At 49.7% G+C, this 19508-nt stretch overlaps 1 protein-coding gene across 4 annotated transcripts in view; it reads right to left on the bottom strand.

Moving 5' to 3' along the window:
- Positions 1 to 9996: 9996 nt before the first annotated feature.
- LOC101822529 (myelin basic protein) overlaps positions 9997 to 19508 on the bottom strand; it is a 109364-nt gene continuing 99852 nt past the window's right edge. For 2 of the 4 annotated variants that reach the window (XM_013123837.3, XM_013123841.3), the window contains 4 exons: positions 19348 to 19383; positions 18934 to 18966; positions 15506 to 15628; positions 9997 to 11514 (listed from right to left, as the gene is read on the bottom strand). In XM_013123837.3, the coding sequence (XP_012979291.2) occupies positions 11470 to 11514; positions 15506 to 15628; positions 18934 to 18966; positions 19348 to 19383 (237 nt within the window). In that variant the 3' untranslated portion in view covers positions 9997 to 11469. The remainder of the gene's footprint in view (positions 11515 to 15505; positions 15629 to 18933; positions 18967 to 19347; positions 19384 to 19508) is intronic. The other 2 variants (XM_040757792.1, XM_040757793.1) reach the window with 1 other exon arrangement.

The raw sequence follows: 19508 nt of genomic DNA, 5'->3' as shown, positions 1-19508 counted from the left end.
CTGGCTCACTCTTGTCCTCTGGCGGTTACGGTGCTGATACTCAAACTGCCCCTTGTCTCAATCCTGGGGACTCCCTTGGCTGTCTTGGGCTGGGAGGTAGAGCTATAGCTTCTGGAAGGATATTGTCAGAATGTAGGCAGATTCTGAGGCTTGGAGACACCTCTGCCTCAACCCACAATGAATTTTTCCACAAATGTACCAAGTATCAAATATCCCCTTAGGAAAGGCTCCAACATGCAGTACTTAGCAAGGTCCTTCTATGGTCAGACACACTGCCCCTAGTTGCTCTGGACTGATTAAGAGAGGGCTTTCCACAATCCATGCAGTCTTTGTGTTGTTGGCAGCAAAGCTCTACAGAGGGCTGAGAAATCTTACCCTCTAGTCCCAGGTACACAATGGCCAAGCATTTCTTCACTGTCTTTTTTCTTTCTGAAACTGCTTCGGAAACAGTAGGACAGAGATTCTCTACACAAATACCTTGTCGGGGGGCTTCACACCCTTGGGTTCCATCAACCGTGGAAGAAAGTGGACTTGGAAAGTGGCACCTGCACTGAGCATCAGCAAGCTTTTCTCGCCCGTTCCCACGCTGCTGCACTGTGGCAACCACGCCCGCAGGACTCCCGTGTGCGCTCTAACAAGTAACCCGGAGGAGAGTTTGGGTTTGTTATAAGCAAAGGTGTTGTTCTCTGTAACTGGCATGTTCCCAGATTTGGGTATCTAGGGCTACAGACAGCAGTTCCCAGTTTCCTCCTGCCCTGACAGGTGGGTCTACCTTAGGAAAGGGTCCTCTCCCACACTTGCTTATTTCTGTTGATGTGACTTGAGTTCCTTCCTGCTTTGTTTCATTTAGCTGGCCACAGCTGGCTGCCTTTAGTGAGATGTTCGGATAACCCCAGACTTCACCAGGAGCTCTCTCTAGTAGCTTTGCATTCCTGGCACTTTTCTCTCTGGCACAATTAGTTGTTTTTTCCCAGCCTGGGCTCAGTCATTGCTCCTAGAAGACAGCAATTTAGAAATAAGGACTGACTAGTAGGTGTGCTCACTATTGTCTATAAAGCCAGTAGAGATGGGGGAAATCAGTGTGTGCGTGCCGTGTGTGTGTGTGTGCATGCGTGTGAGTGTGTGCATGTGTGTGCGTATGCATGCTGCGTGCATGCGTGCATGCGTGTGAGTGTGTGCTTGCATGTGTGTGCGTGCGAGTGTGTGTGTGTGCATGCGTGCGAGTGTGTGCATGTGTGTGCGTATGCGCATGCATGCTGCGTGCATGTGTGCATGCGTGTGAGTGTGTGCTTGCATGTGTGCATGTGTGTGCGTGCGAGTGTGTGCATGCATGCGAGTGTGTGCATGTGTGTGTATGTGTGTGCGTGTGCGTGCATATGCATGTGTGTGCGTGCGAGTGTGTGCATGCTGCATGCGTGCGAGTGTGTGCGTGTGTATGCACTCACACATCCACCCTCCTCTCTGTTCACATTTCCCATTTACCATGTAAATGTAACTAAGCCCCACTCAGGCACCCCTAATTCTAGACAGCACCACATAGCTCCCTTAGCATGCATCTTTCCATATCTGCTTCCCCTCTGTCACAAAGAAGTATCTGGCCAGCCTACCACCTGCAGTCCCTGTAACTGTCCCTAGTCACCAGCCTGGGTCACCACCCTGGTCCAAGCCCTCCTCCTACAGGCAGATCTGTATCATAGCTCTCTGGAAAAGGTAGGGAAGGGTTACCCTTTTAATAACCAATTCACCAATGGCTCTTCAGGGACGTAACACATCTTTCTACATGGCATGCAGCCTTTATTGCTTGTCACTCACACCTTTGTTTGGTGAGTTATAGTTGAACGTGTCTCCAAGGAGACTGGAAATCTCATGCCCAACGCTGGTGTCAGGAGCATTGCCCAAAAGGGCAACAAGCTTCTGTTAGAAAACAAGTGGTAACCGTGTCCCCTATGTTCCTTCCCCTGTCATTTGACACTGAGCAAACCTGACGGGAGCTACATGGAGTTAGGAAAGCATTCTGTAGATATTTTAGGCCTTGAACTGAATTCCAGAAGTTTCTATGATACTCACCATAGGCAGAGTTATAAGTGTGGTTATTTGGAAGCAGCAGCCAGGACACAGAGAAACTCGCCCACAGTTGGCAATGGTAGAGAGTCCAGTGGAGAAAGCTGGGGGGGGGGTCCCTCCATGCCTCATGGAGATCTGATAGCACACAAAGCCTCCTGGCTTGGCAGCTGACCTCTCTTAGGCTATAAAAACTGCCCCATGCTGGCCTTGGAGTAGACTGTTTAACTGACAAGCCATGTATCCTTGACTGCACGCACTGTTTGGTCAATCCTCCCTTAACATCACTTCATTTAGAAACCCAGTGACCATTCAATAGAGAAATCCCAATAACAAGGTGAGGCATCGATACCACAGACTCTAATTATTGTATCTCGACAAGTGTGGGGTTGAGGAGAGTAGGAAATAATTGTGTAAAAAAACAAACAAACAAACAAAAAACCCAAACCAAAAAACCATATGCCCGTTATGGCTGTACTGTGCCGCCCTCATTCATTCCTGAAAACGTAACTCCCGCTGTTGCTGTATTCATGAGACAGACAAGGGGGCCTGGACTGAGCAGGTGTTAACCATTCAAATAATTATTAGTTGGACTTTCCCTTCCTGCCCTGGCAGCTTTGAATAATGGGACTGTCAGCTAATGGCCAACAGGGCTATTTTCATGCTAGGACCTGTCATATAGAATGTTCTGTGACCTCCTTGAGAGGACTACATGGTGACGACAGCTAATGGCCTCAACTCCTAGCAGCCTCAGCTGTGCTGCGTGAAGCAGTCATACCAGACAAGCCCGGATGAACTCTAGATGACACAGCACTCGGTTCTGTCTGTGCCAGAGGAACACTGCCCTTGTGGTCCCGCTGAGGAATAGCTTGGTTGACACTGTTATTGGTCAAAAACGACCCCCAATAGCTGTGATTGGTGCTAAGCAGAACAGCGATACCAGCTGTGTTAAAGGCTAAGGAATCCTGACACCCACACAGGAGTTGTAACCTTTGCAGGAAAGGGTTCAGATGCCCGAGACTTGCAGCACTAGAGAGAATGCCAGCTGCTTGCTGCTCTCCCTTCCTGTGGCTGCTACAAAGACCAGCTTTGAAAGAGTTTCTCCTGGCTCACGACTTCTGCTTTTTCAGATTTATATGTATTTATTTGTGTGTGTGCGTGCCTGCGTGCGTGTGTGCATGCGTGTGTGTGTGTACGTGTGTGTGTGCGCATACGTGTGTGTGTGTGTGTGTACACATGCACAAATGTGGGCCACTTTGTGTGGAGGTCAGAGGACAACTTGCAGGAGTCAGTTCTCTGCTTCTACCATGTGGGTCCGGGGTTTGAACTCAGGTCCTCAGGCCAGGCAGCAAGCACTTAACCCACTGAGCTATCTTGCTAGCCCATAATTTCCATATGGAAAGAACAAAAAGAATCCATCCAACTGACTGGTAGGTTTAGAGATGTACTGAAGATAAGATGAGGGGAGGAACCCTGTCCAGCAGGTCTGGGCATCTTTACCTGAGGACATTTCAAGACATTGCTCTCCACTATACACTACAGAGAAGAGCCTGGCCGGAAGTTCAATTCCTTGGTCTTGGGCTTTCGACTCCCAGAATTGTGAGGAAGTAACCTCCCTTGGTCTCAGTTGTGGATGCCCGGATCAAGATTCACAGGATGGGGTTCAATATAGGTTAAATATAATTTTATTCGAGGAGAAGTCACTTACACAAGAAACATGGCTGCCAAAAGTTCCTGCTCTAAGGAACTTGTGGCAGCCAACAAGTGACCCAACCAGAAACAAGAGATGGTCACCTGTCCCAACCCCAGACCTAAACCCACTCTCTGTCACATCTGTACCTGTGACCATGCCCAAATAGACATGGTCAGCACTACAGGTTTGGTTGGGGTCAAAAGAAAAAGATGTAGACTTGATACAAAACTATATACAAAGATAGCAAATATCAAGTATTCACTGGAGAAGGAGAGGTAAGAACAAACACACTTAAGACCTATTGCCAGTGAAGCAACTAGAGCAAAAGGCAAGAACTATATACCCAGTCCTAGGGTAAAGACATAAGAGAGATTACTATAGAGCTGTCCTAAGCTGGAAAGTTTAAGTCTTGTACCTAATATTTCTATCTAGAAAGAGAGAACAATAATTGTGACAGTCTAACCTTCAACCTCATCAGAGACCTGAGAAGGAGGACAACAGTACTAGGGTAGGCAGGAAGTGCAGGCAATCGACTTCCAAAAAGTTCAGCGAAGGACAGAAACGGCAGGCTACCTGGATGGTCACCCAAAGTCTCGCAGCAGCATTGGGGCAACCAGCTTTGGCTAAGGCCTGGAGTGTCTGACTGACCAGCACAGAAGCAGGGAGATAGAAAGACTATTTACCCTGACTTGACAAGGTTCAGCAGTCTTCTAAGTTTATCTCCTGCAAGCACAGTAGGACAGCATGTCCAATGTCATTAGCCGAGGAGAGAATGGAGTTCCAGAAGGAGTGACATCAGTACCCAACATATTCTCAGGAATAGTTTGGTGCTGTCAGGAGCAATTGTGTCTTGTATTAACGGAGTACTAATATTAAAACATTTAAATACCATATTCTGCAGGTCTATGAGGTGTTTGAAGATCAAATATCTATATCTGACTAATCTCATAGATAAGAAACATGGATGGCAATAATCTGTAATTCTCAGAAACATAGTTGTATAATGGCTTAAGCTTTCCAAAATAATTTAAACAACCTTAAAAACCTATATGCAGCAAGGAGAATGACCTCAGATTTGTAACTATATGCATAAATATAAATCTCAATAACAGAGATAGAACTGAAATGTCCTGACTAGAGGTAGAACTGTAAAGTGCAATATGGTGAAATATCCTAAGTTGTATCAATATACAAAGTGTATATACAGCAGGATAGTTTTATATTTGTGTGCAAAACATTGTAAACAGAAAGAAGACCCTAAACAGTCAACAAACAAGAATCTAACAATTTAAGTTATCTATAGCTAACAGTTGCTATAGTTCACTAGAAAACATGTTAATCTACCTATATCCTGTGTTAACCATACCTTTCCCATGCATACCCTAAACTTACCTAAAAGAGATACCTGAGTCTGAGCATCATCTTCCCTACCCAACCCTATACAACTTAAAGCCAGCACTTTTTCTATTTTGTGTATCGAATCATTAGACATGGAACAAATTTTTTCCATTAGTTGGTCATTTTTATGTTTCATATTTTGTATTTGGTTTGTCAGATCTCTATTGTCATTTTTAATCTTTTGAATCCTTTTTTAAAGTTCTCATTATTTGTAAAATCTTTGTGGTTTTTATAAATTCCTTATTCTTTATTCTATTATCAAATCCTTTCTTTAAGGATATTATGTGGATTATGAAAGTAATTGCCATTATTAAGTATAAATATATTCTAAGTAGGTCATAATCCTCTTCTAAAATCCCATCCATATAAGAAATAAAAAATTACTAATGTCTTGAACCGCCACTTTTATAGGGTAGTTAATCTTATTTATTATTATTAGCTTAAAATACAAAGGATGTAGTTTTTACCTTGAGTAGAGAGTCCTGGTGTCCTCGATGTTTCCTTTTTACTTTCAGGTCTCAACTTGTAATAACTGCGTTTGGCCAGCAGGTGGCGCAGGTGTATCGCCAAATAGAGTCCGGCAGTGGGATAGTCCCTTGGTCCCAAGTAGAATCTGTGAATTCTAAGCAACTCTCAACAAATGTAAAACAAGTGAGATTTTGTTAAAAGGAGGAGGAAAAACGAGTTCCGCGCGAATCACTGGGACCCGTATAGCTAACAGGTACCGGGAACTGTGCGAATAGTTCGGCAGTAGGCGGCATGCACGCAGTACCGCGGACTCATTCAAAGGAATTACCATTGTGCGCGCTGCAGGAGAGAGTAGCCGAACCAGGCGGCCCTGGGCAGCAAGTGGAGGGGCGCCAGGCGGTGAGCGGTTACGTGCGTTCACATACCAACCAGCGATTGCTGACTAGCTGGGGCGGGAGGGGGGGGGCGGGTCACCAGCTAAGCGCGCTAGCAGGGGGTCAGAGCTAGCTAGCAGGGGGCTGGGGCCAGATGTCTTGCCGGCTGGGTGAAACCTAGTCCCCGGGCCCCGTGAATGTCCACTTGGGCTCTAGATGTGGAGGCACCGATCAAGATTCACGGGACGAGGCTCAATATAGGTTAAATAATTTTATTTGGGGAGAACTCACTTACACAAGAAGCAGATGACCGCCCCAAGTTCCCACTCTAAGGATCCGTGCAGGGTTGCTGTCTGTCACCCTACCGGAAGCAAGAGACAGCCACCTGTCCCCACCCCCCCCACCCCAGACCTAAACCCATTCCCTGTCACGTCTGCACCTGTGACTATGCCGGGCACTGGCCAGCGCTACAGGTGCAGGCTGGGTGAGTATCTGACTGCACTCAGCCCCACAGTCTGCATTTGACATTTCCAGAAGACTGACTCATGCCTAAAACTACTTAAATTCTCTCTCTCCCTCCCTCCCCTCCTCCCTCCCTCCCTCCCTCCCTCCCTCCCTCCCTCCCTCCCTCCCTCTGTCTCTCTCTCTCTCCCTCCCCCCTCTCTCTCTCCCTCCCTCCCCCCTCTCTCCCCCCCCTCTCGTCCCCCCCCCAAGTTGCTAAGAGACAACTTTTCATTCACTATGTTAGTCTGCCTCAGTTAACCTCCCGTTCTGACTCTTCAGTCTCCCAATTCCAGTTGTACTTTGTGCACTGTCTGTGCAGGGCAGGGTCAATCACAGTGCCCCCTCTGCCAGCCTCCAGTCCTGCTGACTTCCAAGTTCAGGGCTCTGCAGCCCACTTCGAGGGTGTGGTGTGCTGCCCCCAAGTCACAGGGAGATCCAGCCTCTCAGCCTGCACCGGGTGGACTGGGACTGCACTGGTAGGACTCAGTATTGCGTGCAGGTGCACTGGGCTCTCCACATTCAACTCCATGACCCCCATGACACCAACTAATGTCTTCAGAACCAGCGGTGACATGCAAAGGAGCTTCTGTGTGTGGGACATGGGTTCCATCAGCCCCTCTTGTGGAGCTCAGCCTGGGAATAGCTTGCCCTTTAGCAGGGGAAGTGTGAGAGCATGGTTCTGTGGTGCGGGTTATGCTTTGCTGTGTTTTCTTTTAAAACACTGAGTTGAATGCTGCACTGTTACGGTAAATGTGCCACGGTGTGCTTTTGGGTCAGCACTTCACGTATTGCCTTCACGTATGGCATTAAAATGGTCTTGCCAACCGAAGCAGTGCAGTTTTTTTAAAATTTGGTCTTTGAGAGTTTCAAGCAATGTATTTTGATCATATTCACCCTCCTCCCCCATCCATCTCCACGTCCCCTTCTGGAAATCTGCCCATGCAAATTCGGGTCTTCTTTAACCCAAGTCCAATATGTGCCTTTCGCGTGTTCTTGGATATGTGACTTTCACTGGAGCTGGTCAACGTAACCAGGAACCACACTTAAAGGAAGCAGACTCTCTCTTTGCTAGCAGCTAGTGGCTGCTAAAATCTCCTAGAGTAGGGATGAGCTTCTCCATGTTGGGAGGTGGTCTGGCTTGAGTTTGCACAAGTCTTACGTTTAGACCCATATGCTAATGCATATATTTAGCTTCTATTTGCAATAGATGGTAATTCAGCGTGGTTTCTCTTGCTATGGTAAAACACTATGACTAAAAAAACAAAAACAACTTGGGGAGGAAGTTCACCTAATAACTTGTAAGTCCCTCAGTGAGGGAAGTCAGGGCAGGAACCTGGAGGCAGGAATAGAAGCCATGGAAGAGCGTGCCGCTTACTGGCTTGCTCACCATGGCTTGTTCAGGCTGCTTTCTTATACCATCAAGGACCACCTGCCCACAGTAGGAAAAATTCTTCCATATCAATCATTAATCAAGAAAGTATCCCTCAAAAAAAAAAAGTATCCCTCATCCTGCTCTCTTCTATTCTTACCGCAACTCAACTTTCCTGCTCCCCATGTCTTCTTCTCCCCTCCTCTTATCCCCCTCTCTTTTTCCTGGTTCCCTCTCCCTTCCCCCCATGCTCCCAATCTGCTCAGGAGAGCTTGCTTCATTCCCCTTCTCTGGGGTACCATGCATATCTCTTGGGAACCTCCTTGTTTCCCAGACTCCTTGGCATACAAATGAACTTTGGGAGTTCATTCCACATGGAGGGATGCTCTCTCAGTCTGGACACATGGGGAAGGGCCTAGGTCCTGACCTGGATGAAATGACAGACTCTGGAGATCACCCCAAGGAGGACCTCACCCTCCCTGGGGAATGATGTGGGGATTGGGCTGGGGGCTGGGAGGGGGGCTGTTGGAGGGACAAGGGAGGAGGGGTGGGAGAGGGAGCTGGGATTGACATGTGAAGCATTCATGTTTCTAATTTAAATAAAAACATATATTGAGAAAAAAAGAAAGTATCCTATAGACTTGCCTACAGGTCAGTCTTAGGGAGATACTTGCTCAAGATTCTCTTTTCCCAGACATGTCTAGGTTGATAAAAACGCAACCAGCACAGGGTGATTAATGCAGAGACCCCAAGCTGGTCAAGGTGTGGATTAGAAGACTGGAGAATGCCCAGCCATAGATGGAGGCCACTCTCACACCCCTTCCTCCATAGTTCAAGAATCATGGCAGAAGAGGTGGGGAGAGACCGAAAGAGGGAACGTAGCAGGGCAGCTGCACCGAGGGACTCGCAGCGATTGTGGCGGCAAGAAGAGTAAATAGTGCAAACATCTTTGCATCCCCAATCCCTTACTGGGGAGGATTTTGTTGGGAAAATGGACAAGGAGGTGAGTGAGCATCAGCCTTTTATTCTCTTGTTTTTTTAAAAATTTTATGTGTATGAGCAGTTGCCTGCATGTATGTGTGTGCACCTTGTAAGTGCCGATTGCCTGTGGAGGACAAAGGAGGGTATCAGATTCCCTGAAACTGAGGTTTCAGACCGTGGTGACCCTCCATGTGGTTGCTACAAACCAAACCCAGATCTTCTGCAAGAGCAGCAAGAGCATTTAACCAGTGATCAACTCTCCAGCCCCTGATGTTTGGGTTTGTAAAACAGCAACTCACTCTTACTTAGAACTCACTATGTAACCCTTGATGGTTTCAAACTCATTTTAATCCTCCTGCCTCCACCTTCCAAGTGCTAGGATTATAAACACGAGCCCCTATACCTGACCTGGGCTTAAGGTTTTGAGTCAGTGGACTCCTGCTCGCAGAGCCCCGGGGCCGGAACACTGAATGGTACAAGCATCATCATCTTCAAGTTGCCTGTGCTTAGGTCCTTACGCTGGACATCATGCCCCAAGAAATAGACTGTAGTGCTGTCCCTGTCCCAGAGCAAGCTTTCCTTCCACAGCTCACAAATGTGATGGTATTCCATAGCCTGCCTTGGAAAGGTCAGAAATGAGCCAGTAGCTCTCTCAAAAGCAACATGAAATGGGATTGGGGTAATCCTTCAGAAAGAGAATTCTTATAACCTAAAGCAACTACAAGGGAAAGCACACACACACACACACACACACACACACACACACACACACACACGGGAGGGAGAGATAGAGAAGAGAGGAGGATGGGTGGGATCAATCACTTAATGCTGTATCTGTCAGGGATAATGTACGTGACCCGCTCTTTGGCAGGATGTTTTCTAGCACAATGGTTTTGGAGATGGTCCTCGGAGTGAAAACCATTTTCCTTGTGTGCCGAGGGTCACTGACCCATGTCACCTCCACTCCATCCACTTGACTTATTAAAGCATGACCTCCTTTGGCCCTTGAGGTGTTCCCCTAAGGTCAGTGCAGGGCAACCCTAAGCTCCTGACTAAAGGGAGATACTCTGTCCTGTGACGAGGCCACACTCTACATGGGCTCATTTCTACAAGCCAGGATGTAAAATGAGACATTTATGCAAAGATCATTGCAAGTTTATTATTTTATTTCAATATTTAAGAACAGTGTGTGCTCCTGTCCAGACATTCTGCAGAGCCTGCTGTCCGGATGAAGCCAGGAGCAAAGACGTTCAGTCACATCAGAGGCAGAGTGCTCCTGTGGAACGATCTGGAGGGTTTGCTTCTGGAATTTTCTTCCCTGCTTTTCTCTTACCCTCACACTATTGAGGCTATGTGTTAATGGATGTTATCTGAAACCCACACGACACTCAGAATTAGAACAGATTAACAAGATGCATATTGGTCTACATCAACCATCACCTTCCTTCCAAGGATGACAGGCCAGTGTGGGGCTCCTTGGAAGGTCTACAAAAGACATGCTAAATCAAAAGACAGAGTCAGTAGGTTAGAGGGATGGGGAGATGTCCATGGTCGTTAGAGGAGTAGGATTCTGAGCTCCTCATCCCTGAAGGGTCTCCCAGGCCAGCCCTGCATTCAGGGTAGGGACTCAGTGACAGGCACACTCCTAAATCAGCTATGAATGAGTCCTCTTTAGGAGGCAGGGGAATGTTATTTTTTCACTGAAGTTAGTGTGTACCAATGGGCACTGCCATGGCGAGCTACCTCTGGCCATCCCAAGGGAATGGTGGCCAGAGGGACACCGCTAGGCCACCAGAGAACTCCTGCATTCCCACTTCCAGATGCGCCATGTCCTTGGACTCTCCCTGGGCTCTGAGAGGAAATGGGGTTTTTAAAAGCACCTGCCCTGAGGAGCCACTGAGGAGAGATGGTGACATCCGGCGGCCACACATGACATCTCCAGCGGGTTTCCCTAAGTCCCCATTTCCTGTTGGGGCTATTGCCCAGCCCGCTCGCCCCTTTCCTTCCCTCTGCCACGCTCAAAATCAACTGGTGGGGTGCAGGGGATGGCTGGCCTGGAAGCGTCCCCAAGGTCACCCCACTCTGGACTCTCACAGCTGCCCAGCCTGCGCTCACATACCACAAGCCCCCGGTGTGTAAGCCACTCCAAGACTGTCTGATCCTGTTAGGAAAAACAAAGCTCTTTAGGGGAAAGAAAACAAAGGAAGCCTGGACCACACAGTCCCCTGCGCCATGCTCTCTGGCTCCTTGGCGGTGTGCCTGTCTATCCGCAGCGCCCACGGAAGCTGGAAGGGTGCGCCTCGCCGTGAAAAGAAAGTCTGAGGATGGAGTAGGGGTGAACTTGGAAGGGTTTCCGTGCACTTGGACCTCCGGAGTCGACCAAGGTACACGGGGAACAAGGCAGGGCAAAGACCCCGGGGACACTAAATCTTCAAAGGAAAAGGGACAGTTTTAACCAACTGGGATGCCGCGGGCCTGGCCCCACCACGTGCACCGTGGCTCCACGGGATTAGCAGCGGGTCTGCTCTAACTAGCTCATTGGTGCAGGTAGAAATAAAGTTTAAGGCGGTTATATTAGGAAGCCGAGGGCAGGATTCGGGAAGGCTGAGCAGGCTGAGCTCTCAGCGTCTGGCCATTGGAGATCCGGAGCGGCTGTCTTTTCCTCCCTGGGAAAACGAAAAGACAGGAGTTAGGCAAGAAGAGCCTGTGTGGCCTGTGGGATGTCACTTCCCCTCCATAGCGCCGTCCAATCACAAGCCGTCCAGACAGGCCTCAGATGATTTGTGTGGGAGTCCTTGTGACTTCTTTTTTGAAACTCAGTCGGCAGAGCACCTGCCTCCAGCAGAGGCCCTTCTACCTGATTTCCTTCTTGGATTTGGAGCCGACCCTGAGTACACATTACTTTTACATGTGAGTCAAAAGATCAGAGAAGTAGAGTCATTTGCCCAAGGTCAGCCAGCTAGCAGAGGGGAGTGAGGGCTAGAGCCAGCAAGGTGGGCACCTTTGCCACCACGTTCTGCTTTTTCTCTGTTTTTTGTTTTGTCTCCGTGCCACTGGATCTCTGGTGGGCTTTAGGCCCCATACTTGACACATCTGTGCTCATCAGCTAAAGGCTGACTTGTCCCTGAAGACCAAGTGTGCATCATCTGCTGAGAGCCTGGGTACCTTTGTCCCCATGAGACCTCACAACCTCACGGGAACACTACAGAAGGCAAAGGCTCCCTTTGCGCACCTGGAAATAAGGCGTGGGTCCCAGACAGATCACCGACTCTCTCCAGCCAGGTGCTAAATGCCACACCAAACTGGCAGATCTGAGCCCCTCCCTCAGAGCGGCTAAGAGTAGGGGGGGGGCAAGCAGGAAGCAGTGACAGCAGCGATGTTAAGAGCCAGGGAACCCATTGAGCCTGCTTCCAGCCCGGTCACGCAGCCTGTCAGCCCACCATGAGCTGTCTATGCAATGCGCTTTGATTATAACCACGTGCTCTGGAAATTGTCAGTCTTCTGTGATCTCCATAGACATTTAAAGCAATTTACAAAGCTGTTTACAGAAAGAAGCCCAGGGAAGCTGTCCGCCTATTTAAGAAATGGGAACCTCACATACTCACACAAGGAACACAGGCACCTAAGTGTCCCACTTATGTTTTAGGAATCAGCCATGGCCATGCACCTCACCTCAGAGCAGGACCAGGCCTCCTGGGTGGAGCCGCTGAGCAGGCCAACCCTCCCACACCAGGTCCATTCTGCCACACGCCATGTGTCTAACACTCAGAACCCAGAGTGAAGGGGCTAGTTATACAGAGGGTGAGTGCAGTTGCCATGGCAGATGCTAACATCTGGAGGTCATTCAGAGGTCGCTGGAGAAAATACCTTTCCGCACCCTCAACTTTCAGAACCCAGGAAGTGGGGCAAGGGGGCATTTTTCTTGAACGTCTGGGATAGAATTTATTTTCTTACTCGGATCTACACTCGGAAATGCCTACCCTGTGCCTGACACTTGGTCGCTTTCTGCTCACGCTACAGGTGTGGGGCTTTCTTGCTGACTAACTTTTTTTTGGCACGTGGGTCTCATTGCTCATTGCAATATGTAGTCCATACGCCTTGGTGTCTGGGCTCAGATACTCATGAACCTGATAATGAGGACTCAGAAGCCGGTGTCTGCCCTCTGTGTGTGCCGACCGTAGACACACCCTACCTGTAAATCTGTGCAATGAATGACTTGAGAATTAAGTCAACGAGCTGGTGTCACAGACCCAAGCAGTCACAAACTGTGAAACAGACACCTCAGATCAGAACCTTTGAATGTCACATGCCAGCCATGGTTTGACAGATGGTCTGAGAATAGAGATCGTGTCCCAGTTCTTATCAGAAGCAAAGACACCAGAGTCTAAAGTATGAGACTCTTTCTCCCAAAATATGCAGTCTCCTCAGTCACAAAACATGAGAGGCGGAACGAGAAGCCAGGAGGACATGTCCAGCTCACCATCCAACAGCCAGTCTGTGGGAACAGCACAGCTGCAAGCCACCTGCCAAGGCCAGTCTCTGGGGATGGCACGGCTGGTTTGGCTGCTGCGGGCAAGCTGGTTGGGACGCTGAAGTCCAGCTGGTGTACACACTGCAGTCTGGGAGTCAGTACAACTTCCTGTTCCTTTCCTTGAACTATCGGCTACCTCTGCCTGAATACTGATCTATAGGAATATTGGTCTTTCTCCCAAGAGAGAAGCTGGGTGTGGTGGCGCCTTGGGAGGCAGTGGGGGCGATGGTTCGCAAACCTCTGTGTTCCCTGTTGTTTGTCTCTGCATCAGAAAATAAACTGGCAACAGAGGGCAGAGAATAACCATGACCGAGTGTGCTTTCTATCTGCCTGTGTCATGAGAGCACAGGGACAAGCAGGAGAGAATGACAGTTTTGCATGCCATACTAAGAAGCAAGGGGACTTCTTAGACAGTGGCTCAGTACCAAGACCGCCAGGAGCCATGGGCTCAGGGACGACACATACCTCAGAGACTTAAGTTAGCATGGGAAGTCACCTCTAACAGCTGCTAGGAAAGACAGTGATGTGTCGCACCCTGCTCCCCTCCAGCCTAGAGGCCCCGTCATGGTGATGTGGACTCATAATTGGAGACTTTATACACTCCAGTTTCTTCTCTATCATCCAGACCGGAGACTCTGCAACCCAGATGCATCGTCCTCATCTCTGCCAGGCATGCCACCATTGCCTTGACGCCTGAATGCGGCCTCATCTGCCATCCGGTCCCTGGAACACCCTCAATCGGGATCAGACTCAAGGATCTCCTAGGGGCTCCCTCTCTCCTTCTGGCCCTGCATGTCAAAGGCGGCTCGGCTGGTAGCCTCATTCTCCTAGAACCCTCTGAGGCTTCCCCACACATTCCTCTGCCTTTAGTGCTTCTCCTACATGCATGTTGGCCACTCTTTTGTAACTTATCCAAGTGTTGCATCCCCACTGTAGAGATACTGTGCCCCTACGCAGGCTTCCCTGCCACCTTGGCCTCTTTCTTGTACAAATGTCTTCCCTTGAACCACTGAGCTCCAGGGCACCTGGGTTGGCTTCTCAGATTTGAGAGGTCTTGACCTTGCCTGCTAGCTCTCTAGGTTTCCTCCTCCTTCTAGGAAGGCAGCCCTGGCCCAGAGTATCCCGGATGTCCTGATGGTGGTCACCTTAGCCACTGGGGATGCAGAGTGTCAGAGAATTGTTGAGAGGGTAGCTTTCGTTGGGGGGAACTTGGGACTTGGTTCAGAGTCAAAGCCTGGCCTGGCACCCATGATCTTCCAGGATAGACCTCACCCTTGGAGCTCCCTGGGGAGGAGACAGGACACCTCCAAGCTCTAGTCTTCACTTTCAGGTGACCTTTTAGAAGCTACACTCTGAGGTTTTCTGTGCCAGGCCAGCACTGCTTTGTATAACAGTTACTGCTTGGCTTTGTGTTTGTGGTAGAACCACACTCTACGCTTGCAAGCTAGGACCGTCATCACCACCTCAGCAGATTTGTCACCATCACCTCAGCATATACGATGTAAGTTGGCACAATACTTCCTACACTGTGGATGAGGAAATCTTGTCTCAGAGAAGTCATGAGTTGACGTCACAGACTAACAACCAGTGGCCCTGGTATAGTCTGTATGATTCTGGTACCTATGCAGCCAATAGCCCCTTCCTGGGTCTACCTGGGTCCCCTTGAGTGATTCTAGTGAGCCTCCCTCAGGCGGCTCCTGTCAGCCACTCCCAGGGGTTACAGTTTATACCTAGGATCTTGGTTGGGGACCCAGGCCAGTGGCCCACCTGACTTCCACCTCTAGGGAGGGAAGAGGTACAGTGTGCATTGCACAGTGGCATCCTTTAAAAGGCTCTTGGCTCCACTTTGGTTTCCTAGGAAACCGAGAAGGGAGGCAGAGCTATGTTGGCCAAGAGTAAGAGAGGGCAAGTTGTAAGTAGTAGAGGAGATGGCCAAACTTTTGGCTAAGCTTAGCTGGGGATTCTGGAATTTGTCTTTCATTAATGTTCTTCCTGACCCCTGGCATCACTCTGGGGTCATGGTTTTTCCTGGAGGAGCGGGGCACAGTGAACCCAGAGCATGACTCCAGGCCCCCACGTCCCCCAGAGGTGCCCAGGTGTTCCCCATGGTAGAAATGTTACATTACCAGCTTAAAGATTTTGGAAAGCGTGCCCTGGGCGTCGTGGACCCCCTTGAGTCCCTTGTGAGCCGATTTATAGTCGGAAGCTCTGCCTCCGTAGCCAAATCCTGGCTTCTGCCCCTCGGCCCCCTGCAAGAAAAGACCAGAGCTCAGTGTCCAGCTCACAGCTGCCACCAGGGGAACATGAGCCACCAGGTGGCACCGGTGAGTCATTCAGGAGCCAGAGCAGCACGGAGCTCTGATGGGGAGGGGCTGGAGAAGAGCCTGTCCCCAAGTCCTTCAGTGGGTGTTTCTGGAGAACAAAGAAAGGGCTCTGGCCCTGGCCAGGTAGTGCTGTGTGTGGTGAGGCACAAGCGTCCAATTTCATAAGCAGTTGTAACGCTCCATCCAGGGCATCTTTGTGAGAAAAAGATGAGCATTTCTCAAAATCCCATCAAGGGCCTCCCACCCCCATCAGTGGAAGAAGCACCCCAAAGGTGCTGGAGCCCAGGGGCCAGGAGGGTCACCCCGTGCCTGGCCCTCAAGTTTGTGTCTGCTGGCCTTACACAGTTCAGATTCTGCTTACCCACACTCTGCTGCCTCTGTGGCCTGGGAGAAGGAGAAGTCTCCGGACTCTGTGAGATTTACCTTTCCTAAAGTAAAAGACTGATTTCCTGGTCTCTGGTCCAGGGTAGCCTCTCTATGGTGGCCTGGTGAAACCTAGATTCAGGTTCCGATTTGGTGCCGTGGGCAGCTGACTCTGTGCAGGAAGCAAGCTGCACCTGGTAGCAGCTCCTCTCACTTTCTAGGTGGGAGACCTTGGGCAGGTGTGGGCCTCTGTGAGCCTCAGTTGGGGCACAGTGGGGTTAGTACTGCTCTTTAATTCACGGGAGGGGGCAGCACTTGTGTCCTCATGGAACCGGCCACTAAGGAGGACAGGTACCCCTTCCTGCCTCCATTTGTCCACAGCCCCCTCTGCCGAGAGGGTCACCCTGTGTGGGCTGCAGCCATGGACAGTGAGGACTGGCGTACAAGACTCTCTGGCTTATTCACAAAGAAGGGTGCCTGAGGTAAGTTTGAGTGAAGACACCAGCTTTCTGGATAAGGTCTTCACCTAGCTCCAGGGTGCACTCCTGGAGGTTGACCAGAAAGACTCTCTCTTCCTCATAGAATTCACAGGTTTTGCCTTGGGTTTTGCCAAGAGGAAGCTGGAAACCAGTTGTTGCTAACCTGCTAAATGCTAACAGCTCCAGCCTCAGAAGCAACTCTCAGCCTCAGCATACTAGCGTTGCTGAGTCACGGAAGTGCTTTAGGCAAGGAGGATCTTGAGAGCAATCCACCCACCATCTTGGATCCCAGGCACTTCCAGATAGGTTGGCTTGGGGCAGGGTGGAAACTAGGACCCAGGCCGTATGACCTAACACTCTCTCCTACTGCAACTACTTGTAAACTTCCCTCTTCAGCCTGTGTTTGGGACAGATAGTGGCCCCCTGGCTGCCAGGAGTCCCTTTCAGTTCCAGGTGGTTGGATGAGGTAAGGGGTGGAGACAAGAGGAAGGAAAAGTCTAAGCTGGACCCTTGGGGCCAGCCAGAGTCACTCATGCATCCTGGAAGCATCTTGGATACATGGACTCCAGCACACCACATAGAGGGGTTGTGGCAGTTGGGGAATGTGGCACCAAACACCCAGGCAGCTAAGTGTCAGAAACACAGGCTTCTCTGGGTGAACGCTGGGTCCTTTTGTCCCAGGGTATGGCTTCTCTCCCAAACCAAGACCTTCTGAGACCTGAATTCAGCTGAACTTGCAGATCAATGTGGGTCTTTCCCAGTCACATTCATCTTGGAAAGCCTAGACATCATCAGGACACATACAGCAGAGACATCAGAAAGCAAGAGGGAAGTTTCTGAAACGCCAGACAAGAAGGCCATCCTGAAAACAGACAACGAAAACCTGGAAGAACTTTGGACAAAGAGAGACCCAGGGTCCCTTGAGAGACCAAAACTAGAGAACACAGAGAGTTGCTGGTGGGTCAAAGAGCATCCCCAGGACCAGGACGAAGAGCTTCCCGTCCATCCCCTCACACCCAGTCTTTGCACAGTGCCCTGACAACCCACACCTAGAAAATTAAGACATACACAGCAGGAGCTAAAGTAAGAATTCTGGCTAAAAACTGATGCCATTCTTCAAAAGCATTCTTGTCTCCTGATGGCACACAGAGTTAAAAACAAAAAGGAGGCTACCAGTGGGGTCTAGGTAGATGCCTGCCTTATTGTCATCAGTTTTGAAGATTTACCATGTGAGGAAAACACATCAGGTCCGGTGTGCATTTACATAAAATGTTCCAGCAAATGGTTCGTAGTTCAATGTGAGAAGGTGCTGGAATGATGCAGGAGTTCCACAGAATCTCCTGTCTTTCAAGTAATCCTTCTTCTTGTGCACCTCCTCTTTTCACTTTATTTGTATTTTTTGAGACAGGGCAACTCCACGGCCTCTACTGTATATGCTCACTTTGATCTTTCAGCAATCCTCCTGCCTCTGCCTACCGCGTTCGTTCTGCCATTACAGGTGTGTGCCCCACACTCCACCGTCTGTTCTCTTCTTACTGCCATTTCCACTGGTCCCTCTTTCTTCTCTCTCCCTCTTCCCTCCCCACCCCGCTCCCCTGGGTGTTGTTTGGCAGGCACAGGAGGCCCCTGTGCCCACCGTCCACAGACAAACAACCTCTCTCCCTGCCACCACCTCTGGCTAACAGGCTGGTGTTTGTGCATCTGTGTAGCCCTGAGAATTAGAGCCATTTACAAGGAAAAGAGCCATATCTAGTATCTGCTAGCAGCTGAGGTCAATACATTTGGTTAGGATTTATCAGTAAGCATTTTAAATAGAAACCAAGCCATTCAGTCAATTAAAATCTTCATTGGAACTTTGCTTTTGTGTCTAAAAATCTAAAACCCCTAAGGGATCTTTCTTGGTGGTTTACTTCTGCGGTGTTAGGCACCACTAACACACAAACAAAACCCCAATCTCCTGGACTAACAGGGAGAAGGGGCATTAGAAACAAAACAACAGAGTTTAGCATCTTTTCCTTCACTGCACTACTGTTTTTAGGGGTGGCCAGCATCGTTCTGGGTTTGGTCTGTTGGGACTCGCTTTTCCCATCACAGCCACTGGAGTGGAATTAGGAATTCTCTCCAGTGTGATATGGTCCTTCCCTGGGAAGGTGCTCAGAACCCTTGTGGGGAGGAAGCATAGTGCCTGGGTCTTAGCCTGGCAGTAATCCACGCTGAAAGGCTTCGTCCCTGCCCTGGAACAGAAAAACAGCCTGTCAGCCGTGGTTGGCGAGCTGGGCTGGGCAGGAAAGAAAAGGCCAGTGTTAAGCAACTGAAAGAACTTAGAAGTCAGCGGGCTATGCAGGCTGCAGAGGAGGAGGAAGCAGAGGAAATGCAGTCGTCACCTACCCAGCTAAATCTGCTGAGGGACAGGCCTCTCCCCTGTGAGAAGAGAAACAAACAGTGATGATGTGCTGATGGTCACCCATGGCAAAGTCCTGAAGCCAACAGGAGTATCCAGAATGGCGTGCCTCCCCCCTGCAGGAGCAGGCTCCCTCAAGTGTGCCACATGCAGAGGTTGGCAGGGCCAGCTGAAGCTCCAAAGCAGGTGTGGATCGTGGCTCAGGGGAGCAGTGCAGAGATGCACTGGCCTTGTACACACAGTTGGAGACCCGCTGCTGCTGTGTCCCACCGGGAACCTCTGAGAGCAAGTCTGGGGTGGATTCAGGGAGCCCTGAGCCCAGTTCCGTTCAGAAGGAAGTATGGATTTCAGGGTTATCATATGTATTGATCGACAAGTGATCAAAACATCTAAGGTCTTACCTTTCCTTGGGACGGGGGTGGCGTGCGAGGTGTTACCTGGAAGACAGAGGGGTGGGCCACAGTTACTCACCCTTCTGTAGGTAGTCCCACTCTCTCAGAGGGTCCCACTAGTGTATGTCTACAGACATGGCTCCAGTCTGTTAGGCATCAGAAGCTAACAC

This window comes from Mesocricetus auratus, unplaced genomic scaffold, assembly GCF_017639785.1.
Source record: "Mesocricetus auratus isolate SY011 unplaced genomic scaffold, BCM_Maur_2.0 Super-Scaffold_100015, whole genome shotgun sequence".
NCBI classification, from domain to species: Eukaryota; Metazoa; Chordata; class Mammalia; order Rodentia; family Cricetidae; genus Mesocricetus; species Mesocricetus auratus.
The sequence above is the reverse complement of the archived record's forward strand: the minus strand, read 5'-3'. Positions and strand labels throughout refer to the sequence as shown.